The sequence below is a fragment of the Chrysemys picta genome, chromosome 11, assembly GCF_011386835.1.
Source record: "Chrysemys picta bellii isolate R12L10 chromosome 11, ASM1138683v2, whole genome shotgun sequence".
In the NCBI taxonomy this organism is placed as follows: domain Eukaryota; kingdom Metazoa; phylum Chordata; order Testudines; family Emydidae; genus Chrysemys; species Chrysemys picta.
Genome location: NC_088801.1, coordinates 59151040 through 59176810, shown reverse-complemented (window position 1 = coordinate 59176810; position 25771 = coordinate 59151040). Strand labels below are relative to the sequence as shown.

The following is a 25771-nucleotide window of genomic DNA, read 5'->3' as shown; positions in this document are numbered from 1 at the left end:
CAAAATGAGTCGAGGGTGCTTTTGGGAAACTGTCGTCATCCGTCCATCACTCCCGCCCTCCCTCCCTGAAAGCGCCGGCGGGAAAACAGTTCGCGCGCTTTTCCAGTCATTGACAGCGCGGACGCCACTGTACTCCGAGCATGGAGCCCGCTGCGACCATCGCTGCAGTTGTGGCCGCTCTCAACGTCTCGCAGCTTATCATAAAGGTTTCCCTGAGGCAGATGCAGAAAAGTCAGGCAAGGAGGCTACGGCACCGCGGTGATGTCCTGAAGTCTGAGAGTAGCACAGACCTGTCAGAAAGCAGGCGACCCAGCGCCGAGGACATCACAGTGGCAATGGGTCATGTTGATGCCGTGGAACGGCGATTCTGGGCACGGGAAACAAGCACTGAGTGGTGGGACCGCATAGTGCTGCAGGTCTGGGATGAATCCCAGTGGCTGCGAAACTTTCGCATGCGGAAGGGAACTTTCCTGGAACTTTGTGAGTTGCTGTCCCCTGCCCTGAAGCGCAGTGACACCCGGTTGCGAGCTGCACTGAGTGTACAGAAGCGAGTGGCCATAGCCCTGTGGAAGCTTGCAACGCCAGACAGCTACCGGTCAGTCGCGAACCAGTTTGGGGTGGGCAAATCTACCGTGGGGGTTGTTGTGATGCAAGTAGCGAAGGCAATCGTTGATGTACTGCTGCCAAAGGTAGTGACCCTGGGAAACGTGGAGGCGATCATAGATGGCTTCGCAGCGATGGGATTCCCAAACTGCGGTGGGGCCATAGATGGAACTCACATCCCTATCCTGGCACCGGACCACCAGGCCACCCAGTACATTAACCGAAAGGGATACTTTTCCATGGTGCTGCAAGCACTGGTGGACCACAGGGGACGTTTTACCAACATCTACGTGGGATGGCCGGGCAAGGTTCATGACGCTCGTGTTTTCAGGAACTCTGGTCTGTTTAGACGGCTGCAACAAGGTATTTACTTCCCGGACCACAAAATAACTGTTGGGGATGTGGAGATGCCTATAGTCATCCTCGGGGACCCAGCCTACCCGCTAATGCCCTGGCTCATGAAGCCCTATACTGGCGCCCTGGACACTGAAAAAGAACTCTTCAACTACCGGCTGAGCAAGTGCAGAATGGTGGTGGAGTGTGCTTTTGGCCGTCTCAAGGGGAGATGGAGAAGCTTACTGACTCGCTGTGATCTCAGCGAAACCAATATCCCCATTGTTATAGCAGCTTGCTGTGTGCTCCACAATCTCTGTGAGAGCAAGGGGGAGACCTTTATGGCGGGGTGGGAGGTTGAGGAAAATAGCCTTGCTGGTGATTACTCACAGCCAGACAGCCGGGCGATTAGAAGAGACCAGCGGGAAGCGCTGTGCATCCGGGAGGCTTTGAAAGCAAAGTTCCTGAGTGAGCAGGGTAACCTGTGATTTTATAGTTTGTGTACTGAGAAGCTAAACCTGCCCCCGTTTCTTTACCCAGGTAATGTTGACTATCCTATCCAGTTACATACCCCCTTCACCCCCCCTCCAACACACGTGTCGAAATAAAAATAGTTCTACTTTGTTAAAGCACACCGTTTTCTTTAATACTGTTTTAGCGGGAATTTTTTAAAACTGGGACGCAGACTGTGGTGCGGGGCGGGTCTAGTGTTGTGATGCGAATGCAGCTTCTAAACTCAAGGATTGACAGGCTCCGCTGCGGTGGGATGCTTGTTTCAACGGAGCCTGTCACCCCTCCTGATCGGGACTGTGTGTATGGGAGGTCTATTTGACTTTGTGGCAGGGGGAGGACGGTTACAGATCCCATGCTGTGTGGCTCTGTGATCCTGTCTAAGGACCGGCGCTTAAGATCTGTAACTGCCCTCCCCCGCCACAAAGTCACAGAGCAACCCACCCCCCCCAACATTACATCAAAACAACCTCCCAGACTAACCGGGGCAACTAGTCACTGCATCACTGCACTGTGTATGTGCCCTGCTGCTGTGCCTGCCCCCGACTATGTACCCTGCCAAAGGAGACTGTCCTGTCCAATTTCCAACCCCCTTTCCCCTCCTCCTCCAAAAGAACATGATTGAAACAGTAGTTAACAGAAACGAATTTTTTATTATCAACTACACATGGCATTGGGAGGTGAAACTTGGACGTGGGCTTGTGTCAGGCGGGAAGGAAAGAACTTTTCAAATTTTGGGAAATGAGAGCCTTCTGCTACTAGAGCTCTCTGCAGGGGTGGAGTGAGAGTTAGCAGGGACTCTGCCGCCTCTCCTTCTTTGCACTTTGGGTGAGGTGGGTATGGGACTTGGTGGCGGGGGAGGGCGGTTAGAGATGGACTGCAGCGGGGCTCTGTCCTCCTGCCTCCGTTCCTGCAGAACATCCACAAGGCGCCGGAGTGTGTCCGTTTGCTCCCTCAGTAGTCCAAGCAGCGTTAGAGTCGCCTGCTGGTCTTCCTGCCGCCACCTCTCCTCCCGATCCATGTTGGCTTGGTGCATTCGGGTCAAGTTCTCCCGCCACTGGGTCTGCTGTGCTGCCTGGGCTTGGGAAGAGGCCATAAGCTCAGAGAACATGTCCTCCCGTGTCCTCTTCTTCCTACGCCTAATCCGCGCTAGCCTCTGGGAGTGTGATTCCAGGCTAGGTTGTGAGACAGTCGCAGACGGGGCTGTGGAAATGGGAAAAAGGGAGTGAATTCCTCTGAAAGATAAATGTAGTTGTGAACAAAGAACATAGTCTTTCTCTGTGAACAAGACCATGCACAGCACCTTTCACATGCGCACTCAGCACAAGGTCGAATTCTCGGCCTTCGCATTCTGTGCCTGGGGTCTTGAACAGCACATTTGAGAAGCGAGGCAGCACAACGGAATTTCTGTTGCAGGCAGACATGGTAAGCCGTACACTTGTGGCAGTTTAAAACTTTTATATTACCACTGGCCTCATTTCACATTTAAATCAATGTCAGTCCCTGCTGCCAGCAATCCGGCAAGCGGGAACTCTGCCCCTGTCCCACCCCCTCGCGGCTGTCCCCGGGAACGATCCCTTTCGGCTGCCCCTCTCCCGCCTCCACCGCGTGGCTGCAAACCAGCGGTGACAGTTCTGTAAAGGAACGGGAAAGCAGTCCCAACACTAACATTCCCCTACCTAATTAAAAGCAGGTCACCATGGCCGACATCACCCTGATGAGGATCTCCGAGAGCGACAAAGAGAGAATGCTCCGGGAAAGCCTCCAAAGACCAGGGCCGTATGCCGCCCTGCTGTGCAGAGCAATGATCCCCGAGTACCTGATAATCTCGTGGCGCGGCAACGTGTCGTACTTCGGAGGACCCAATAAGGCCGCTCTCCCCAAGAACCTCATGCAACGGCTTTCAAGTTACCTCCAGGAGAGCTTCATCGAGATGTCCCAGGAGGATTACTGCTCTATCCCCGCACATATAGACCGCATTTTACTGTAGCTGCAGTAGCAGGGAATACACAGTAGAGCGGCTTGTGCAGGACAATCACTGAAAACCGGACATTGCTAGATTTCTTTTCAAAACTTGCACTGCCCCTTACTAAACCGTTAAGCGCCTAGGGCACACTAATCATGAACAACCCATTCTTTTAATTGTTAATATTCCTGTTTTGTTAAAAATAAATGTTTAGATGTTTACAACACTTACTGGCTGATCCTTCACCAGATTCTGTGTCCGGGGTAATGGCTGGGGACGCTTCGTAGGGGATCTCTGTAAGGGTGATGAAGAGATCCTGGCTGTCGGGGAAATCAGCGTTGTGAGAGCTGCCAACTGCCTCGCCCTCCTCATCTCCTTCCTCATCTTCCCCGTCCCCTAACATGTCTGAGGAACCGGCCGTGGACAGTATCCCATCCTCAGAGTCCACGGTCACTGGTGGGGTAGTGGTGGCGGCAGCACCGAGGATGGAATGCAGTGCCTCGTAGAAACGGGATGTCTGGGGATGGGATCCGGAGCGTCCGTTTGCCTCTTTGGTCTTCTGGTAGCCTTGTCTCAGCTCCTTGATTTTCACGCGGCACTGCGTTGCATCCCGGCTGTATCCTCTCTCTGCCATGTCTTTAGAGATCTTCTCGTAGATCTTTGCATTCCTTCTTTTGGATCGCAGCTCGGAAAGCACGGACTCATCGCCCCACACAGCGATGAGATCCAAGACTTCACGATCAGTCCATGCTGGGGCTCTCTTTCTATTCACAGACTGCATGGCCATCACTGCTGGAGAGCTCTGCATCGTTGCCAGTGCTGCTGTGCTCGCCACGATGTCCAGACAGGAAATGAGATTCAAACTGGCCAGACAGGAAAAGGAATTCAAATTCAAATTTTCCCGGGGCTTTTCCTGTGTGGCTGGTCAGAGCATCCGAGCTCGCACTGCTGTCCAGAGCGTCAACAGAGTGGTGCACTGTGGGATAGCTCCCGGAGCTATTAGCGTCGATTTCCATCCACACCTAGCCTAATTCGACATGGCCATGTCGAATTTAGCGCTACTCCCCTCGTCGGGGAGGAGTACAGAAGTCGAATTAAAGAGACCTCTATGTCGAACTAAATAGCATCGCAGTGTGGACGGGTGCAGGGTTAATTCGATTTAACGGCGCTAACTTCGACATAAACGCCTAGTGTAGACCAGGCCAAAGACTAAAGGAGAATCAGCCCCCCTGAATCTATCTCTAATTTAAATTATTTCGTGGAAGTACTAAGTTCTTAGATCATTTACTTAATTGCATGTGTACTAGAAAAGCTTTTTCATTCTTTGTTAAATATGTTAAATTTATATGTGTGTATTAATATTGTTTATTGATTATTTGTAAAATCATAATTAGGGCCCTACCAAATTCATGGTCTATTTTGGTCAATTTCATGATCATGGGATTTAAAAAATCGCAAATGTAATGATTTCAGTTATTTAAATCTGAAATTTCATGGTGGTGTAACTGTAGGGGTCCTGACCCAAAAAGGAGTTGTAGGGTGGGGGGGGTTGCAGTACTGCTACCCTTACTTCTGCACTGCTGCTGGCAGCGGCGCTACCTTCAGAGCTGGACAGCTGGAGAGCGGTGGCTGCTGGCCGGGAGTCCAGCCCTGAAGGCAGGGCCGCTGCCAGCAGCAGCAGCGCAGAAGTAAGGATGGCATGGCATGGTATTGTCGCCCTTACTTCTGTGCTGCTGCTTGCAGAGCTGGGTGCTCGGCCAACAGCCGCTGCTCTCTAGCCACCCAGCTCTGCAGGCAGCAGTGCAGAAGTAATGGTGGCATGGTATGGTATGTTATTGCCATCCTTCTGCACTGCTGCTGGTGGGGTGCTGCTTAGAGCTGGGCACCTAGCCAACATCTGCCTTTCTCTAGCCGCCTAGCTCTGAAGGCAGTGCAGAAGAAAGGATGGCAATACCGTGACCCTTTGCAGCTCCCTTTTTGGTCAGGACCCCCAATTTGAGATACGCTGGTCTCTCCTGTGAAATCTGTAGGGGGAGACCAGATTTCACTGTCTGAGATGCATTTTTCATGGCTATGAATTTGGTAGGACCTTAATCATAATGCTTTTTCAAAATAAGGAAGTTTGCCAGACGTGACTGGTTTAAAACATTTGTGTGTGTCACCTACTGGCTTCTTGAGAAAGTGCACCCTCACTCTGCATGATTGCATTTGACCTACTTTCATCTATATTTTGAATAACTGAAAGGCTGAAAATTAAATAAGAGATAAGGGGCCCAAGCCTACAGTCTTTTCTCAGACAAAACTCCCATTGACTTCAGATAGACTATTACCTGAGTAAGGAATGCAGGATTGGGTTCAAGGTAGGAATTAAAAAAGAAGGGGAAAGAGAGGTTCCAAGTGATGCCTATGCCTAATAAATTGTCAGACACTCACTACTCCATCTAAGGGGGTTTGTGTAATCCAGAACTCGATCTGAGTCAGCCACTATTTGAATTCTTATTTCCTGTTTCTTGAATAAGGAATACATGGTGGGGCCAATAGCCAGAAATCCGGTCAAATTCTGCATAAATAAGGGTCTGCTTCTGCAGTCATTCCATGGAAATTTTGTATGTGAAAAGACTTTGGCATTGGCTCCTCAAGATTAACAGTTTTCCTTTATATTTTAGTACCTTTAAAAAAAAAATTACCTGAATTAAACGGTGACACATTTAAATAAAAGAGGCAGGTGCTCAGCCTTTACAAAGATCAGGCCCCATAGACAAGTGTGTTTGTGAAGCTAAGATAATTGATGTTTGTAAGGCACTTTGAGATTCACAGATGGAAGCTGCTACAGAAGAGCAAAATATTATGTTAATTTATATTTTTCAGAGAAAAAATGATAGTATTTGAGAGTTTTGATCGCAATCTGACCCAAATTTTGACCCAGATCTGTTTACTTTATTCATACAGGTAATGCCACTGAAGGTAATGCAAGCTCTCTAATTACTAAAGTGATCATGATTTGTATCTTGATCATGATTTTTAATCACTCTAGCTAGGTTTAATTAGCACTGTGAATCAAGCAATATAGATTTATGGGGGAGAGCAAAAATAACTAATTAACTAATATATGTAAAAAAAAAACCCTCTAAAATTATCTACAATGGCTTCTAAAAAATAGTTAATGCCATGATTTTAAAATCCAGTATCTGACAGTCATCTAAGTCTACAAAAGAAGTTTCATTCCACTGAGAAGAGCATTCCACTGGTATAAAAAAGCAGTTTCTAGGCTTTCTGGTTCAAAAGGTTTTGACTATAACGGTGACCCTGGTTCAGCACTGAATATCACTCATCTTCTCTATCTATGTCAGGTTTTGTATGGGTGCCCACCACTATATTAGTATCTAAGCACCGTCCAGCTTTACAGGTTGGTATTGTGAGCTTTCTAGTGGGTCCCATACTAAAGATGAGAGGAACTGTGTGATGGAGTAAAGGGGCCAACACAGAGACAGGCAGGGAAGTAGTTAAAAGCCTTTCCCAAACAGTCATTAATTAGCCTTTGAATTCTGTAAATAAGGATAGGTTACTTGCTCATTGCATGAATGGTGATTAATCTTATTGGAATCAGGCAGCTGAATTCCCTACAAGATGGGGAGGAATAAGAATAAGAAGGAAAGATTATATATAGTACCTGGGAATGAACTGAAAGAGGGTAGAAGTGAGCTTACAGAAGAGGTGAGGTGCTGGTTGTGATTGTGCCAGCAAGGATTACTGTGGACATGGCTGAGAGAAACTGTTGGTTTGTATATTTGGTCCCTAAAAGACAGGGTACTTTTTGTTGTATTTTAGCTTTAAATGAAGTACGTGTTGAAGGTGCTTGAGCTCTAGCTGAGGTGTACATTGTGTAATTTGCCTTGATGTATTATTATCATTGTTCTTGGAGGCTCAGCTAATATCAAGACTCCATTGTGCTAGGCACGGTACAAACACATAGTAAGAAATGGTTTTTGCTGTAAAGAATTAATTTGTAAACAAGACGGGGCAAAAATATGTATTATTATTGCCATTTTAATGGACTTGCTCAAAGTCACACAGGAAGTGTATGGTAGAGCTGAAAATTGAACACACATCTAAATCCTAATCTAGTCCCATAGTCACAAAATAATCTGTTACAACTGTATTCATGGTGATTCTAAGTAATAGAACTTGGAACATGATTTGGTATCTGCTATTTTCTGTTAGTGTTATCTGGGTTAGTTTAAAGTATCCATATAGTTCAATTTTTGTTTATGGATTCTTGAGTCTCTTCTGTTCATTATGAGCTTTTACCTTTAGCTCTCATGTTGGATTGCTGCTTTTGGCTTTGCAGTCCAAGAAAGCTTTTCTAAAAAGGAAGAAAATGCATTTTTGTAGTTGAGTACGTGGGTCCATGTTGAACTTTTGTTTCTTTCAGACGCTTTTTGTTTTTTAATGCCACAACTAAATAGTAATTCCTTCTCCATTGATTTCATTCCATGAATTGTCATATAAACACTTTCTCAGAATTGTAGTAATGCACCCCCCAGTTGGTTGATGCAAGTCTGCCCCTTGATGCAGTGTTATTTCAAATAGACCTCAGTTGATTATGAAACACAGCAATGCAGATTTAAAGTCACATTCTGTTGTTCACCTTGTCTGTTCATTTATACTTGTGCAAAGTGAGTGTAAAAGACTACCACTCCGAGTTGGTAGGGTTTTGCACCAGGATAAAGGACTATAGAAGGGGCATGATGAATCCAGTCCCTTGTTATCAGAACTCATGTCCCTGGGAAGTGTGATTTCCCTGTTCAATAAATAGCTGTTTCAATCAAGTTAAAAGCCTGGCTAGGTAAAGGAGTTCAAGTAGGATTCTCATCTTTCATCGGGACCAAATTCCAGTGATTATATCCAATTTATCTGAAGAAGTACTTCCACCACCCCTTGCCAGTCAGCTCTTATTACATGTATTTTTACATGTAGTTAGTACTTAAAACAAAATATATATTTACCAATATAGTCTTCTCCACAGTGAGCATGTTCAGAAGACAAAATGGAACTGGAGTACTACTTTCATTTTTTTTTTTAAATATCTGGCATAAAAATACTAGTAAGTATTGCAGTCCAACCCACCAATGCTGTAGGTCAGTCTACATTAGAAGAATTTTCACCAATATCGCTACTGATGCATACCTCTACCATGGCTGTGCAGCACTGCCGCAAACCAGGGCTTGCATTGCAGTGGTTCAACATGTCTACATCCGAGATTTGCACTGGTGCAATGTAGACAGATCCTATTATTTACATAGCATTATATCTTTTTTTTTCTACACCTGTATACCAAACCTACTGTTACCTGAAACATTTTTAAAAGCCCATTGCCAAATATATATATTTGTTAAAATTTTAGTGAGCATAATGAAAGAATATTCAATAAAATTAATGTTTTTTTTTAATAGCAGAGTCATATGATCTTCAATCTAGTGGGTGGGACAATTATACAACTAACTGCTTTGTAAACCCTCATGATTCAGGTCATAAGCCAACCTCTAATTAGTGGTGGTCAGAATGAAACTTTTCTTGTGGATGCTTTATTCAGCAATTGCTTACTTCTTGCACCTGTCTCTGAAGCAGCTGGTACTGGCTGCTGTGGGAGACAGAATACAAGACTAGATGGACTTCTGGTCATTTGTTATGGCAATTCCTATGTTAATTAACAAGAGCTATGAAAGGCAACCTATTTAGAGACAAACTGTCTTGTCTGTCTTGATCTTGGTGTTAGAGTTCTTCTGTTCCTGCTGTTTTTTTTCATTGGTTAAATTAATGTTAGTGACATTTTCATTGAGCTCAATTGCCATGTAAAACAGATGAATAACCTTCTAGTGGGAAATAAGCGGCAAGGTTTATATATATATATATATATATATAATTAGTTGTATACAGAGTGCCACATTTATTATAAACCAAGTCACTTTGAGAGAAACTGCCTTGAAATGATGTCCTGCAGAAAGTTTGATGTAAGCTAGTGAGTGTATCAGATCAGTTTGGGCTGTTCCCTAGATCCCTGCGAATCTGCAGATACCTGCTTTATATCTGCTGACCATGTTTGTGGATCAGACGTGGATACAAATTTTTGATCTGTGTATGGCTCTTCTGCCCCCTGTGCCTTGATAGGATGTAGCTGTAGGGATTTGGGCCTTCATCCTGCACATACCTGTGCCAAGTTGTACCTGTATGATGGGCCTGCTGCTCCCCTGAGTACAGCTACACCTGGTTCCAAGTCCTTCAGGTGATGGTATTACTGCTTTGCTGTAAGGGTACACAAGTCAGCAAGAGACCAACTTGCATGAACACAGGTGTGGGTGTAGGCTGACCAGATGTTCCGATTTTATGGAGACAGCCCTGAAATTTGGGGCTTTTTCTTATATAGTAGCCTATTACCTCCCACCCCATCCTGATTTTTCACACTTGCTGTCTGGTCACCCTAACCTAAGGCAACTTTGACCGAACTTTGACCTGTAGGCCTGCCACTTAGTGGGCCCAGGGCCTGTGGTGAATGGGGGTGCGCGTTTGGAGCCTGTGTTCCAACTCGGAGCTGGCTCCGCAGAGGCTAGTGGGGAGATGGGTGCGGTACCCCGCTGGTCCCTGCAGCCGGGCTCCGAGGCCAGGCCGCGGGGCTGTGGGTTTAGTTTCCCGACGCTGAACTTGGCTCAGGGCGGAAAAACCCGGCACGGCTGACAAGGCCAGAAACCACTGTCCGCTCGGCTGGGGGCAGAGCGCAGCAGCGCCCCGCCGCCCCCCGGAGCTGCCGCCGCCGCCTTCACCCCGCAGGGCTGCCCCGGGAAGGACGAAGGGAGGGAGGGAGGCTGCCACGCCGGGCGGGCGGGAAGTGAGCTCAGCGCACAGGAAATCCCGCCCGCCTGGCCTGTGTTGTGCTGCCGAGGGGCAGAGAAAGGAGCCTAGCGACCGAGCGGGGCTGGCGCCGGAGACCACGGGCAAAGCCATGTCTGACCAGGTAGGGGCCCCCCGCGGCCGGCTGGCCGGGCTCAGGGGCCCGCGGCGGAGGGCGCGAGGTTCCGGAGCCAGGCCGGCGGCCTCCCCGCCGCTTCTCCATAGCCCGCAATGGAGACTGGAGGAGAGGGGGGGGCAAGAGGCGCCGGGGTAGGGGGGCCCTGCAGGCCCTTGAGCGGCGGGGGTTGGCCCCGTCTAGTGCCCAGACGCAGCCCCCTCTACCCCGCGCCTCCTCAGCGGGGCTCCGCCTCGCACCCCCCGGGAGAAGGGCCCGGACAGCGGCCCCCCCACACTCCGCGATGCCCCCACACTCCACTGCTCCCTCTCCAGCTGGGGCTGGGGGGTCCCCTCCCGTGACTGCTTGGCCCGGCCTCCCACCCTGCCTAGGCCCCAGGTCATACAATGGAAGCCTTCCTTGGCCTGCTTTAAGGGGGGTCGTTCGCTGGTGCCCCCGGCTCTGGCCTGCCCCATGACCCCCCTGTTCGGGGCCGGAGGAGGGAGAGGCAGCCCCAGGGTTTGCAACTTGGCTCGGATCTGACAGCAGGAGACGAGGCTGATAGCTGCAGCCAGGGTTTAAGCTTCTTTCCTGTTTAGGCCTATCCTCATGTTGGGGTGTTGTTTTGATTGTTTTTAGTGCCCCTAATTCAGATCACATCCTGGCTACGTTATTTCATTCCCAAGATTTGTTCAGGAAATATTAATGACGTTCATTAAATTGTAGTGTGTGTGGATTGTGAGTGTATATATTCTGTCTTTAGATGACACTCTCAACTAGTGTTGGCATGAAAAATGTGAATTTTTCATAGAAGTTTTTTGAAACCTAACGAGCAATGTGTGGTGTGTGATGTGTTTTTTTTTTTTTAATTTGGAAATGCTCTAGAATGCTTCTGTAGTGTTGAGAAATCAAGCACTGTTGGTATATGAGAATCAGTAAGTAAAACTGGCTAGAAGGGAAAGTGAAAATTGGGCCATGACATATCTCCAGTATGGACCCCATTACAGCTATTAATGTAGGTAAGGTTTAAGAAATCCCTAGTGTGGACAGGGAAAGTCACTATTTACACTGGTGGACTTTAACCCTGAGTTCAAGCAGAAGTAGACTTAACTAGCGCAAATAATGGCATTGCCTGTTGCTGCTAAGGGTTTACACTAGTGAAGCTCTGCAGGTGTCTGGCAACCGATGGCTGTCATCAGAATAAGTCCCCCAACAAGTAGACAAGGCTTAAATAACATGCAGAAAGTAAACTAGCAGTATAAATGGAGGAGGGGGAGAGGAAACTTTGGACCAGATCCTGCAGACCTTTGCTCACATAATTGCTCTTATTGATGTAAGTAGTGCTCTTTGTCATAAATTGAACTACTTGCCTGGGTAAGGACTATTCAAGTTGTTAATAGTTTGCAGTATAATGCCCTTTTTCTAAGAACTCTTTCCATTTGACTCTAATGTGATGCTAGTAATAGAGATAAGGAGAAGTTGTTCAATGAGGTGACCGTGTTCCATAATAACTAATCAGATTCCAACTAAGTCTGTTCAGAATAGCAGTCCTGGGATAAGAGGGAATGCCCTCTCATGGATCAGTAACTTGTTGTAAGACAGGAAACAAAGGATAGGAATAAATGGTCTGTTTTCAGAATGGAGAGAGGTAAATAACGTGGTTGTCCAAGGATCTGTACTGATACCAGTGCTGTTCAACATATTCATAAATGACCTGGAAAAAGGGGTTAGCACTGCAGTGACAAAGTTTTATGCAGATGACATAAAATTACTCATGATAGTTCAATCCAAAGCAGACTGTGTAGAGTTACAAAGGGATCTCATGAAACTGGGTGATTGGGCAAGAAAATGGCACACAAAATTCAGTGTTGATAAATGCAAAGTAATGCACATTGGAAAATATAATCCCAACAATACTATAAAATGATGGGATCTAAATTAACTGTTAGCACTCAAGAAAGAGATCTTGAAGTCATTGTGGATAGTTCTCTGACAACACCGGTTGAATGTGTAGCAGCAGTCAAAAAAACTAACCGAATGTTAGGAACCATTAGGAAAGCATAGATAATAAACAGTAAATGTCATAATCCCACAACATAAATCACTGGTACACCTACACTGTGAATGCCGCATGCAGTTCTGGTCATCCCATCTCAAAAAAGATATATTAGAATTGGAAAACATACCGAGAAAGGCAACAAAAATGATTGGGAATGTGGAACAGCTTCCATATCAGGAGAGATTAAAAAGTCAGGGACTGTTCAGCTTGGAAAAGAGATGACTAAGGGGGAGTATGATGGAGGTCTATAAAATCATGAATGGTTCAGGAAAAAATGAATATGGAAGTATTATTTACCCCATCCCATAACACAAAAACCAGGGGTCACCCCATGAAATTAATAGGCAGCAGGTTTAAAACAAACAACACACAATGCACAGTCAACCTGGGGAACTTGTGGCCAGGGGATGTGGCAAAGGCCAAAAGTATAATTGGGTTCAAAAATGAATTAGGTAAGTTCATGGAGGATAGGTCCATGAATGGGTATTAGCCAAGATGGTCAGGATTATTGATAGATTCTAGGACTGGAAGTGACCTCGAGCGGTCATCTAGTCCAGTCCCCTGCCCTCATAGCAGGACCAAATACTGTCTAGGATGCAACCCCACGGTGTGGGTGTCCCTCACCCTCTGACTGCCAGATGCTGGGACTGGACAATGGGATGCACTTCTCAATGATTGCCCTGTTTTGTTCATCTCCTCTGAAGCAGGGGTTCTTAAACTGGGGGTTGGGACCCCTCAGGGCGGTCGCAAGGTTATTACATGGGGGGGTCGCGAGCTCTCAGACCTCCACCCCAAACCCCGCTTGCCTCCAGTATTTATAATGGTATTAAATATATAAAAAAGTGTTTTTAATGTATAAGGTGGGTCACACTCGGAGGCTTGCTCTGTGAAAGGGGTCACTAGTATAAAAGTCTGAGAACGTCTGTAGCATCTGGCATTGGCCACTGTCGAAAGCTAGGATACTGTGCTAGGTGGACCATTGCTCTGACCCAATATGGCCATTCTTATGTTGAATTAAGCCACATATCTCTTACAAAAAGCAGCCTTCAATAAGTAATCCTTTGTTATGCCTCAAATCTGCAAAGATTTATGCATATGCTTAGCGTTATGCACTTTGAGTAATCTCATTGACTTGAGTGGGAGCTCTTGCGACCCATAAAGTGTAGCATGCATGTAAGCTCTTGAAGATAAGGGCCTTATAGTGAAACAAACATGTAAACACACGCTTAACTTTTACTTCCACAGTTAGTTCCATTGAAGTCAATGACTAGTTGACTAGAGTTAAACATTCATAAATGATAGTGGGAATGGTATCTAAGATGATACTAGTGCTCATCTTTCTATGCAAATAAATTTTCTTGGAGTTAGCCATGTTGCATGGAAAAACTACAGATTCTTTTTCTCCTATCTTGTGCTGGAAATAGTTGTTTCAGAGGACATTGTCCTCCAGGGATATAATCATTTGTTGTTGATGGCAATTACAGCTGTTTTAATATAAACAGTGAACATAAGAACAGCCATACTGGGTCAGACCAAAGGTCCATCTAGCCCAGTATCCTGTCTTCCGACAATGGGCAATGCCAGGTGCCCCACAGGGAATGAACAGAAAAGGTAATCAGTTGATCCATCCCCTGTCGCCCATTCCCAAAGTGGGATATAATCAGTTTAGTTTTCATTAGGATGAGATAAAAAACATCTTAGTGATAATAAAGAAAAAAAGGAGGGAGATACAAAAAGCTCATGGGTCCTAGGTAACAATCCCAGAATATGGGGAACAGACAAAGTCACAGGAGGGGTAGGTGTCTAGATTGGTTTAATAAAGGGGAAATTGTAGAATCTAATAAAGCAAATTTAACTTCTAATTAAATATAGAAGAATGAATCAGCATAATATTGGCTTCATGTAGCATTTCTTTTAGCTAAAATATTGCAAACTGTTAAGAGAATAGGCAGAATACATAAATTAGCACCACTTGTTTGCTAAATGTCAGCACTAATGGTTTGTGTACGAATCATCTTATAATCCTGATTCTAAAATCTTATTGCGTATTATGTTCTTGAAAATTGAAGCTCAAAATCTATAAAAAATTAGGTAACTAATTTATTGTTATAAGCAAATTACAATGCAGCATTTGGAGTGTTTTGTTTTGTGGTTCCGTTAGTTGCAGTAATAAATACTTGGCCCTTTCAGCACCTTTCATCCAAGGACTTCAAAGTGTTTTACAAGCACTAATTAATTAAACCTCATGACATAAGTGTGAGATAGGTATTGGAGAACATGTTTTATGCTGCTTTCTGTAAAACAGTGGCTGTAGGAACTTTTTATGGCCCTAATGAAAAGTCAGACTCTGATTCAGAAGCGGTTTTGTTTAAAATTTTTCTTTTTAACCGCTAAGTAAAAAAAACTTTATTTTCCTAGTATGATAGTAAATACCAGTCTTTTAACTGCATGTTAAGTGGTAGGGACTTGCACATGATCTGTTTGTGAAATGTTTAATTTAAAAATGAGTGATTGTAACTTAGTTGCCATCAAGTCTACCTAACTCTGTGCATTTGTTCTTTAACTTCTTCTGGTGGCTTTCCCATCCACCCATATTTTTTTTTCCTTAAACCTGCAATAGGGGGATCTCTTTCAGTTTTGCCTGCCCTTGTTTGGAGCCAGATTACTGGGATTTTACTTTTTAAACTTCAGTTGTTGGCAATGCCATTCTTGACTCTAACCCATTTCAGTCCCTCTCCCCCTTCCCCTCCCCTCCCCCCCCCAAAAAAACAAATTCCAGCTCTGCTTTTGCTCCAGTTTGGTGTATAGTGGGGTTACCTAAGGCCTTAATCTTCATCTTTGAGACATACTGATATTTTGATCCCAGTAATTCCCTTTTTATCTTCCTACTATCCCCCTTTCTCATTGCATTTGGCTTGCACTGCCTGAGTTTCGTGGAATTGAGGACAGGAATCAAGCCCCCTATGGGTCATTGCTTTCCACTCATATCCAACCAAGGAGGGCTGTCATAGTAGTGATGCTCTGCTTTAGACTCAAGAGCATGAACTCTGTGATACCCCACACAAGCTCAGAAACTCAGGTGAGGACAGCTAGATGGATAGAACAATGACAAGAGTTAGTCAGAATCCTCTGCATGGTAGTGAAGTCTTCTCTTATGAGGACAGCAGGCTGGCTTGCAAATTGGTTCTCTTGCATAGTGAACAGAGATGGTGACTACATACACTTAGAATTTAAATACCCCTTGTAGTGATGGATTTCGCATGTGTTAGCAAAGCAAATGACTAATCAGCATGAAGTTATGTTATACTTCAGTGGGTGTGCAGAAATTAGTCTCTCTCCTCTTTTGGAGAATTATTCTATCCAGTGCGCAAATGCTAAAAATGTTCTTTTTGCAAACCCTTTCTATAGTCACAGAAGAGCAATCGGCCATTAGATGAAAGAGGTCCATGATCTAGGTCTCCAGAAAATGTCTGTTTTTTGGTCCTTTTCTAGCCAAGAATGTGATCCAAACTATCCTCTCACTTCTACAAGTGGTCTCTTGAGATTTGGGTTGAGGCATGTTAATATGGCAGGACAGTGGAGGGGGAATGGCAGGGAGGGTGTAAGTCTTTATTGTGAAGAAGAAATTCTGGCATTGGGGAGCTATAACAGCTTTGATGATCTTGCCTATCTTGCTGGGCAACGGGATGCTGAAGAAAGGTGATTGAAACATGGCCTGTAGTTTGGTGAGATCCTCCTCTCTGAAGACTTTTTTTAAAGATTTCTCTATCCAGCATCTGCTTGAATTTATGCAGTGATTAGAGGTTAGGTGTAACCTTGTTCAATGCCATAATACACCACATCCATCAAAATGTACAAAACTGTAAGTCTAACCCAAAATATGCAATGACAGGTAGATGGGGCTAGATGTAACCAAATCTTTGACTTGTGTCTAATCTATCAGTAATTAATATGAAAGCTCTTCTGTTTAATGCTCTCAGTTCATGTATTATTCAGCGTATTTCACTCCTGTAGAAGACCTTATTGCTCAAGAGTTCATACATCAAACTTGCCTATAAAATGTATCCTGATCTAGTTAAGGTAGACATTACAATTCTTAACCATAACATATTTATACAGTAGTTTTAAAATTATAAAAGTTACTTAGTCCCACACAGTGTTTTATAAAATGGTTTATATCTAAGGCAACGTTTTAGTCACAGGTATTTTTAGTAAAAGTCACGGACCAGTCATGGGCAGTAAACAAATTCACGCCTGTGACCTGTCCATGACTTTTACTAAAATACCAGTGAATAAAACTTGGGGGGAGGGGGACTTCCCGGGGGCCCCGCTGGTGCTGGGGAAGGGCGACCCGGCTGCTTGGAGGGCGGGCGTGGGCGGCAGTATGCAGCCCAGGACCCCCGCTGGTGCTGGGGGGCGGGGGGAGGTTGGTGGGGAGGTTGGTGGGGCCGGGAGGCTCTCTACCTGGCTCCGTGCCTCCCCCGCAGGCAGCAGCAGAGTTTGGATGTGGGAGGGTGCAGGGGGTCGGGGCATGGGATGGGGTGAGGCGGGCTCTGCGTGGTGCTTACCTGAGTGGTTCCCCGGAAGCGGCGACAGCAGCAGAATTTGGGTGTGGGAGGGGGTAGGGGCACCAGATAGGGTGGTGCTTACCCAGGGATCTCCCCAGAAGCAGCGACATCCCCTTCACTCAGCTGCTAGGCAGAGGTGTGGCCAGGCAGCTCTGCGGGCTGCCTCCGCCTGCAGGCACCGCCCCCGCAGCTTCCATTGGCCGTAGTTTCCAGCCAATGAGAGCTGCAAAGCCAGTGCTCTGGGCGAAGGCAGCCTGCAGAGCTGCCTGGCCATGCTTCTGCCTAACAGCTGAGTGAGGGGGATGTCACTGCTTCTGGGGAGAGCACCAGGTAAGCGCCACCCCGTCTGGTGCCCCTACCCCCTCCCACACCCAAACTCTGCTGCTGGGGTGGGAGGGTGTGGGGGCCCAAGAGACTGCCCCAGCAGCAGCTTGGCACAGGGGCTGCCTGAGCTGCCCCTAAGCCAGGCGACCGGCCGCTGCAGAAGTCGCGGAAAGTCACGGAATCCATGACCTCTGTGACAAACTCGCAGCCTTACTTATAACAAACATACCATGACACAAGCTATTAATTGGGGATGCTGTTTACACATGGGAGTGAGGGGTCTGCTCATTCTTTGAAAGTGGTAGTGACTTGTGGTGCATCTTTACACACTGATGCTATTACACACAACAAAATCTGTTTACTTCTGCTGCTATCCTACCACATAGGACAGAGTACGATCTAGTACTGCTTTCTCCATATTTCTATTTTTGAGCTTATTTCAATGGAGTTAAACTGGTGTAAAATTGCATTCTTTGTTTTTATATCTATCTTCTAATTCATCCCTTCTCTCATCTGTTCCTCTTTCAAAGATGCTGTTAGTCACTGGTATAGTGCTGAATCACTGGTGTAGTGCTGATTCATTGTAGTAAGGGAGAAGTTGTACTGTCCAATGAAAGTTAAGTGGGATTTATCAATATCCCTGTGGAATGTTTTTATTTCAGGAAGCAAAACCTTCAGCTGAGGACTTGGGAGATAAGAAAGAGGGAGAATACATTAAACTCAAAGTCATTGGGCAGGTGAGTTCTTTTACATAATCAGTTACTGGTGGATATTTCATAGTTGTCCATATATATAGCTTGCAGATGGATCATTTCTCTTAATTACACACATGAACAGTTGAATTCTGGTACCCTAACAATTCTTTGGTCTGGAGTTTTCACCCCCAAATTACCCTCCTATTTACCAGTTGCCAATGGTGGTTCTCAGTACAGCTCTAGGTGTCTCAAAATATTAATTGTTATCCTTTCAACTCCTTTGTGAGGAGGGATGAAGGATTGATGAACAGAGAGACTAAGTGACTTGCTTGCGGTCATACCGGAAGTCTGTAACAGCTGGTTTTAGATAGCCTGAGTCCCTATCCAGCATTAAGCAAAATACCATCTTTCCTCCTAGACAGGAATGGGGTGAAGGTGCCATTGGTTGTTTACTTAACAATTTGTGGAGGGGAGCCCAATTCAGACTGTAGCCATCAACTTCTCTTTGGAGATAAAGGCTATAATTTTCAGTAGTGCAGGGAATGAACTTCAAGGCCTTCCTTCATGAGCTGAAGTAATTCTGTGTAGAACCACAGAGTACTGCGGGAGCTACTGGTTCACTTGCACTCTTAACATTAGGAATGTTAATACTTTATTAGCCTGGCAATTTGGTGCTGGTTGGAATCTGGGGACCAAATTCAGTCTAGGCATAAGATGGTGCAATTCCAATTAGATATTGTAATCACTTAGATAAGGGCTGAATGTGGCCCAGTGACACAGAAGCTATTTCAAACACTTGCATTTCTAATCATTTTGTCACCTCTTGCAGTAATGTATCTTTTTGTAGGACAAGGGACAAGTCCTTTACAGCTTCACTTTAACTTACCATTGTATTGCTGAGACAGCATGTCTACAATGATAGACACTCTCTAATGAGCAGGATTTTATTATGTATTTTGAAGTGTGAGCTTAACTTGCCTCTTCTGGAACTTGAGACCAGAGATTTGCTGTGTATGATGATATTTTTATTAGGCAGATAAGAGGATAAAGATGGAGAGACAGACTATTAATAATTTTTAAATTCAAAATGTCTTTAGCAAACCACAAACCATATCATACCATCTATTTTTAAGCAGAACTCTCCATGGAAGTGAATGGTGAGTTCTGCTTAATGTGTTGTAATATGAATCTCTAGTAGGATAACTTATCAAACATTACTGTAAGCACATCAATGGTCCAGCTGTCCGGTAAAGCTGGTGTTGGATACACTTTGTAATAATAAAGTGTAAAAATTAAAACCTGCTTCAAACAAAACAAATAGTTATTACAAAGAGGGGTAACTTCTTCCTGTTCTGTTCTTAGGACAGCAGTGAAATTCACTTCAAGGTGAAAATGACAACACATCTCAAGAAACTCAAAGAATCATACTGTCAAAGACAGGTTTGTGAAACAATGGCACTATCCTATTGCAAAAGCACTTTAACCTCTTCTTCCTCCCTTTCTCAAGTAAAGGGATCTGCTTGGACAGGTGAACTCATGTCAAATCTCTGTTCACCAGAGGGATAGGCCCAACAACCACAGAACAAGTACAGTGGACCTCCTAATTGAGTTTGACAGTCATTAGCATTTATGCTGGATTGCATGGTGTGGACCTTGTCCTGTTATAATGTGTTCAAATTATTGGTTGAAATTACAAGGTAGCTGTTAAAAGCAAATGCTCCCTTTTTTTAATATGCTCATGCACGTACTTATGGGTACTGTAAAAGACGCTTTACCTCTTACAGCTCAAAGTGAAATGCACTTAGAATTGTGGAATACTTTCACTATTGTGTGGGAGCAGAATTAGACTTACAACTGCCAATACTGTTAATATGGTGGTAAATTGACAATATGTGACTACTAAATTCATTGTATTAACACTTTGGTAGAAGGGCTAAACAGTGAGGTGGCAAAGTTGGGGATGATACAAAATTACTCAAGGTAATTAAGTCCAAAGCAGACTGCAGAGAGTTACAAAGGGATCTCACAAAACAGGGTGACTGGCAAGAAAATGGCAGATGAAATTCAGTGTTGATAAATGCAAAGTAATACACATTGGAAAACATAGTCACAGTGTTACATACAAAATGATGGGGTCTAAATTAGCTTTTAGCGTTCAAGAAAGAGATCTTGGAGTCATCGTGGATAATTGGGAAGCATTACTAGAGGACCGTGCAAGAAGGTCTTCCTTTCCTATGAATTTGCCTGCCTGGTTAACTTGCAAGCCATTTGTCTTTGAGGTACAATACACTACAGATTTTGGGTGCTTCAGAATAACTCCTCTTAAAAATGACACTGCAAGTTATTTAGTTTAGAAAAGTTTACTGTAAGTGACAGTAGCTGTGTATGCAGACAATTTAATATGGATTTAATAACCTGGAACTACTTACCTTTTGCTGATGGCATAAAACAAGATGAGAGTATGGGTTTGGTTATCTGGTGTAGCTATATTGGCAAATTTAGAGAGCAGCAGTATTAACTGCACAATTAAGCTTGGGTCTTATTTTGCACTTGAAGTGGGAGTTGAACCTGTAATGTATGAAAGATACAGTACATCTGGCCCAAATTTTCAAGCAGATTATCAAATATATCTGTTAATTAGACTGAATTCTAATCACTTTAAATTGGCATTTAAAAGTTCTTATTCTGTCTCTTGGTGGTTGCTGTGGAGTGGTGTGTTTCCCCCCCCCCCTCCTTTTCTAGCTTAACTCCAAACTACAGAATGTCAAAAACACATACATAGTGAGTGTTTGAGGTCTCTTTGGAGTAATGTAATTCTTTTTTTTTCTTTTAAATGTTAGTATTATTCACCATAACTGATCCCATGTGTGCTGCAGGTAGCAGATGAATAACATTTATGTCAACGACTTCCATTCTTCAACATGGGGTGCAAAAGCCTTTTTGAATGGTTCAGGAATGAATACAACACGGCCTTCTAATGCATGCCCCCAGTAATTTCCTTGCATCCATAATTGTGGCTAACGTGGTGCATAGGGAATGAATTTTGCTAATCTAAGTGTGTTTGGGGAGTCAGAGAAGATCTTTGACAAAGAACATTGTCACTTTGTTGAAGACTGGATCTTGGCAAAGCTGTTCAGTTGATTCAGGAGTAAAATTGAACAGTTTAGTGAAAAAAAACAGGATCTTCAACAAAGCAACGAGTGTTGAGGAGCCTGTTTTTTGAACCCAATCAGCTGGGTTAGGAGTTCTGCCACTCAACTAGTAGAACAATTCATGGAGATTCTGGTCTGTGAGAAAATTCAGTAGGTTCAGGAGTGGCACTCTTGAACCAGTGGAATAGTTTCACCAAGAATATAGCACCTTTGACAAATCGACGGCTTCTGACAAATATCAAGGTCTTTGTGCATGGAGCTGTTGTATTGGAGATCTCTTCTTAGGCTTTTAGTGTTGTTTGTCATTACTGAAGCTTTTGAGCAATGGTTAGCTGATGAAAAGCCAAAAAGTCTGTTGAAAAGGAAAATATAGTTCTGACCAGCCCTACTTTAGGGGAGCAGTACATTGCCTATTGTCACGTGCCCCCACTTATGTCCCAAAGTGGTCCTAATGGAAGAGCAGCAGGTTTTTCTAGTACAAGCAGCATTTATGTTGTGTAGTAGATGAAGACCTTTGGCAAAGCAGTGGCTATGAAATACATCTTTGTGAAGCATCGGTGGATAGGTCTTCTGTGAAAGCCCTCGGTAAAATTCCTGAGCCAGCTGGACTCTTTCACAAAAATCCTGTTCTTAATTAAGTCAGACATTGCTGTGTCAGAGATCCTCTTTAATCTGAAAAAAGCTGGGAAATTAATACACAAAACCACCGTGTTGTGTTTGTTAAAGCAGGCCCACACACATACCTAACCCAAATTCACAAAACCAGGAAAATAAAAGTTACGGTGTCTAACTGTTCATACCCTCTTTCTCCCCTCAGATACGTACCTAACCACTAGCACAACCACCATACACCACAGACAAAGCATCACCATTTTCTCATCCCCGTTAGAGATGCCAGCCTTCCAGCACCCCTTTTCCCAGACATGAGTGATTCCCCTGCCCCTCCAACTTGTGCAGAAAGGATAGTGGGGGAAGGAGTCTGGTCAGTTTGTGGTGATGCTGGGTGTGGGAGTGTTGAGAAAGGGGGTGCCGGAATACATATCATTGACAGAAACATTACCCAATTTCTGAGAACAAAAATCGTATTACTGTCGATTTGCAAGTCAGAAAGAACCCAGCTTGACTTTCAGATACTAGGTAGAGTTTGCAGGGTGGAGAGGCGTCAAAAAAACAAACTCTTTTCTTGTAAACTGAACAGACTTCATGTGGTGGTGGTTGACGACAAATACACAACTACAGTCTGCTTTCAGAATAAAATTGTACTTCAAGTTAAAATTCGCTTAACTATTTTAGTGCACTAGGTGCGGAATAAAATACACACAGCTTAGATGCCTGCACATCAGGGGCGAGTACCTAATCTTCAGTTTTCAAATTCTTTGCTTATATTGAAAATGTAATATTATTTGTGTATCAATTTTTAAAAGCTTACATGTGCTTTACTAAACATTTCTGTGGCTTGTTTTAGGGAGTTCCAATGAATTCGCTCAGGTTCCTCTTCGAGGGTCAGAGAATTACTGATAATCATACCCCCAAAGAGGTGAGTTTCTTTCCTTAATAGAAGGCAAGTGGCAGCTTAAACAATGCACCCTGGGACAACTAAAAAAATAGTCAGACTGTGCTTTGCATGTTAGGGATTTCACTGTGCAGTCAAAACCTCCGTTATCTGCTTGAAAACGTTTTTTTATACAAGTATATGTACTCATCTTTACCAGAGAGAGGTGGGAAAACACAAGTAGCTTGTTTTCTGTTTACCATCTATATCATGATTATACTTAACTGTTGCATAAATTTCTTCCTGGTATTGCAGAAGTTATAAAGACTGACCTTTTGGACTCAGGATGTGAATTATGCAGTGTTGATGTAATCATCTTTTGGTCTTAAACTTTCAGCTGTCTAGAATAACCTGTGTAAGGGGAGAATTGAAAACTTTAGATATCAGTTGTAGTTTCTGAGATGAAAGTCCTTTGTTATAACCAAGTAAGCTACATGATCTATAATTTGCATAGTCATTATGCCATTGGGACACAATTGCATGACAATCATGCAACAGCTGCACAAGAATAAAGTTAGAGAAGTTTTTTTTTAAATAGCCAATGATTTTTTGAGATCTGGAAAAGGATTTGGACTCCTCACAGAATATTGCCAGTTCTGAACTAGATGTGCTGCAAAGATGAAACAAGTGACTTGGGGGGTGGGAGAGCGGACTAAATAAAGTTGTTAGTGTTGACTAATAAGGCAGTGACAGAGGAGTATTTTTCCACCGCTTTGTCCTTTTGAGGAAATATGGCTGGGGAGAGGAAGAAAACCTTTAGCTCCCTTGCTTGTCCAGGAGCTGCTGTGCATTCAAAACATCTGATTTATAACAATTTTGTGTGTTTTTTGTTTTTGTTTTTTTTCCCTGTTCTCACAGCTGGGGATGGAGGAGGAAGATGTGATTGAAGTTTATCAGGAACAGACAGGGGGTCACTCGACAGTTTAGATCCTTCCGTTTGTTTTTTCTTTCCCCTTAATCCTTTTTTATTTTTAAATAATAGTTCTTTTGTAATGTGGCGTTCAACACTGAACTGAAACTGGCACCCCATCTCTGGGAACTTATTTTCAAACATTTGGTATCTTGAATTCTCGTGCTCATTATACACTATAATTTCTGTTTTCATTGTGCTGAACTCTTGTGATCCAGCTGCAGCCCTGCTCCTTTTCCCCCTCCCCTTTAAAATTACGTGTACACACATGCATTTGTATGTTCACTAGGATCGTGCATTTCAGGCACGAAGGTTGTAAGATCTGCCAGGTGGGCAAGTGTTCCTAATGACTTCCAAATCAGCCCTGAAGTTTTGATGTGTGACTGTTTCACTCCTGGACTATAACTTTCAGTGGGAGATGAAGTTTTTCAGAGAACTAAACAATGGAGAAATTGTGTGTCCATAATTGAGAGCTGTTTTCCTTAAGTTGTGCTGGGGGCCCAGGAAAGAAGATTGTCCAGTTGCAAATGAAAAAGATAGAACTGGTGTCATCTGTACTTTCCTCCAGAGATGGCTACACAGAAGACATAAAATTGAAAACCCTGTTGATTCTTAAATTTTGGCAGAAGAGCCCAGAAAAGTTCTTTCATATAGCAATTAATACACAGATATTCATGCAAGAATGTACACAGCAGACACTTGTAGTATTCTGACATTCTTGTTTGTACCTTTTGGCCTGGGACATGGGTTTTGAATGGACGTTGTCTGTACCAGCTTCATTAAAATAAACAAGAAAAACAATTTTATAAACATTAACAATTTGTATTTTCTTTTCAAATATTTGGAGATGAAAAAGCAAGAGATGTGCTTATTTAGTAAATATTGATCAGAGCCAGCAAATATTATACTCTTAAAATATACTCTGTAAACTAGAATTCTATTGTTCCCTGCTTACTCCAAGTGTTGAATACTCATTGATTTTTATTTTTTTAATAGTAATGTGCATTCCTTTCTCTTGAAACTATCAGCTGTTTCTGGTACCTGTTGAATGATGATATGTACTTGGAGCTTCAGTTTGGATTCTAAAACTAGAGGTTAGATTGAAACCTGTAACTTGGAAGGGAGAGTTGGAAGGAAATCGTTTTTTTTTAACCCTCCTGCCCCTCACCCCCCCCCCCCAAAAGTTAACCTTTTCCCTCTAGATCAGGGGTGGGCAAACTTTTTGGGCAGAGGGTCACAGCTGGGTGGGGAAATTGTATGCAGGGCAAGGGGTGGGGGGCTGGAGGTAGTGCGGGGTGTGGGAGGGGGTGCGGTGTGCTGTAAGGGACTCAGGGCAAGGGATTGGGGCAGAGGAGGGGTGCAGGCTGTATGAGGGGGCTTAGGGAAGAGGGTTGGAGTGCAGGAGGGGGCTCGGCAAGGGTGCAGGAGGGGTGTGGACTGCAGGAGAGGGCTCAGGGCAGGGTTGGGGTGCAAGGTGCAGGCAGGGGGCTTAGGGCAGGGAGTTGGGGGGCAGGGTGCAGGCAGGGTTCGGGCTCCGGCCTGGCACTGCTTACCTAAAGCGGCTCTGGGGTGGCGCCAGGGCAGGCTCCCTGCACGCCTGCCCTGTCCCCGGCCCCGCGCTGCTCCAGGAAACGCTGCGGCCCCTGTGGGGGAGGTGGGCTCTGCGTGCGCTGCCCTTGTCGCACCTCCAGGTACCTCCCCCGAAGCTCCCATTGGCCACAACCAAAGGGAGCTGTGGGGGGCGGTGTCTGGAGGCAAGGGCAATGTACAGAGCCCTTCCCCCTCCTCTTCCCCCACCCCCCCCAGGGACTGCAGGGACGTGGTGCCCGCCGCTTCTGAGAGCGGTGCGGGGCCCACGGCATCATGGGGGGGCAATCCCATGGGCTGGATCCAAAACCCTGAGGGGCCAGATCCGGCCCGCGGGCCAAAGTTTGCCCACCTCTGCTCTAGATCACTGCATCACATATGGTCCAGGTCAGTAGTGCCCCAAACTAATTACCATCTGATGGTTGAATGGTGTCCTATCTAAAATGAGTTGTGGGCTCATTGCAATTCCTAACCAGGTATCCGCATCTCAAGAGGTACCACCATTGTGGGTA

General features: G+C 44.6%; 2 protein-coding genes across 4 annotated transcripts; one reads left to right on the top strand and one right to left on the bottom strand.

Annotated features, from left to right (window-relative positions):
• Window positions 1-2079: 2079 nt before the first annotated feature.
• On the bottom strand, window positions 2080-4365 carry LOC135974152 (uncharacterized). The gene is made up of 2 exons (XM_065560936.1): window positions 3644-4365; window positions 2080-2649 (listed from the first exon to the last, which is right to left on the bottom strand). Exons 1-2 carry the CDS (start codon window positions 4218-4220, stop codon window positions 2174-2176), a joined length of 1053 nt encoding a protein of 350 aa, XP_065417008.1. The 5' UTR covers window positions 4221-4365; the 3' UTR covers window positions 2080-2173.
• A 2659-nt stretch (window positions 4366-7024) lies between these two features.
• SUMO1 (small ubiquitin like modifier 1) lies at window positions 7025-24848 on the top strand. Of its 3 annotated transcripts, none has more exons than XM_065560947.1 (5): window positions 7025-7126; window positions 18026-18100; window positions 19421-19498; window positions 22676-22747; window positions 23621-24848. In XM_065560947.1, exons 1-5 carry the CDS (start codon window positions 7040-7042, stop codon window positions 23687-23689), a joined length of 381 nt encoding a protein of 126 aa, XP_065417019.1. In that variant the 5' UTR covers window positions 7025-7039; the 3' UTR covers window positions 23690-24848. The 3 variants fall into 3 exon arrangements, with proteins under 3 accessions (XP_065417019.1, XP_005306285.1, XP_065417021.1); XM_005306228.5 differs by lacking the exon at window positions 7025-7126 and adding an exon at window positions 9944-10421; XM_065560949.1 differs by lacking the exon at window positions 7025-7126 and adding an exon at window positions 13429-16551.
• The last annotated feature ends 923 nt before the right edge of the window (window positions 24849-25771 follow it).

What these genes read in the sequence shown, in the direction of transcription:
- LOC135974152 (XM_065560936.1), bottom strand. Translation starts at nt 4,220, where the DNA reads ATGCAGAGCTCTCCAGCAGTGATGGCCATGCAGTCTGTGAATAGAAAG. An exon ending in ATCTGGTGAAGGATCAGCCA is followed by an intron (nt 2,650 to 3,643) that starts GTAAGTGTTGTA and finishes CCATTTCCACAG; the next exon opens with CCCCGTCTGCGACTGTCTCA.
- SUMO1 (XM_065560947.1), top strand. Translation starts at nt 7,040, where the DNA reads ATGGGGAGGAATAAGAATAAGAAGGAAAGATTATATATAGTACCTGGG. An exon ending in GAAGTGAGCTTACAGAAGAG is followed by an intron (nt 7,127 to 18,025) that starts GTGAGGTGCTGG and finishes TTTTTATTTCAG; the next exon opens with GAAGCAAAACCTTCAGCTGA. An exon ending in AATCATACTGTCAAAGACAG is followed by an intron (nt 19,499 to 22,675) that starts GTTTGTGAAACA and finishes GGCTTGTTTTAG; the next exon opens with GGAGTTCCAATGAATTCGCT.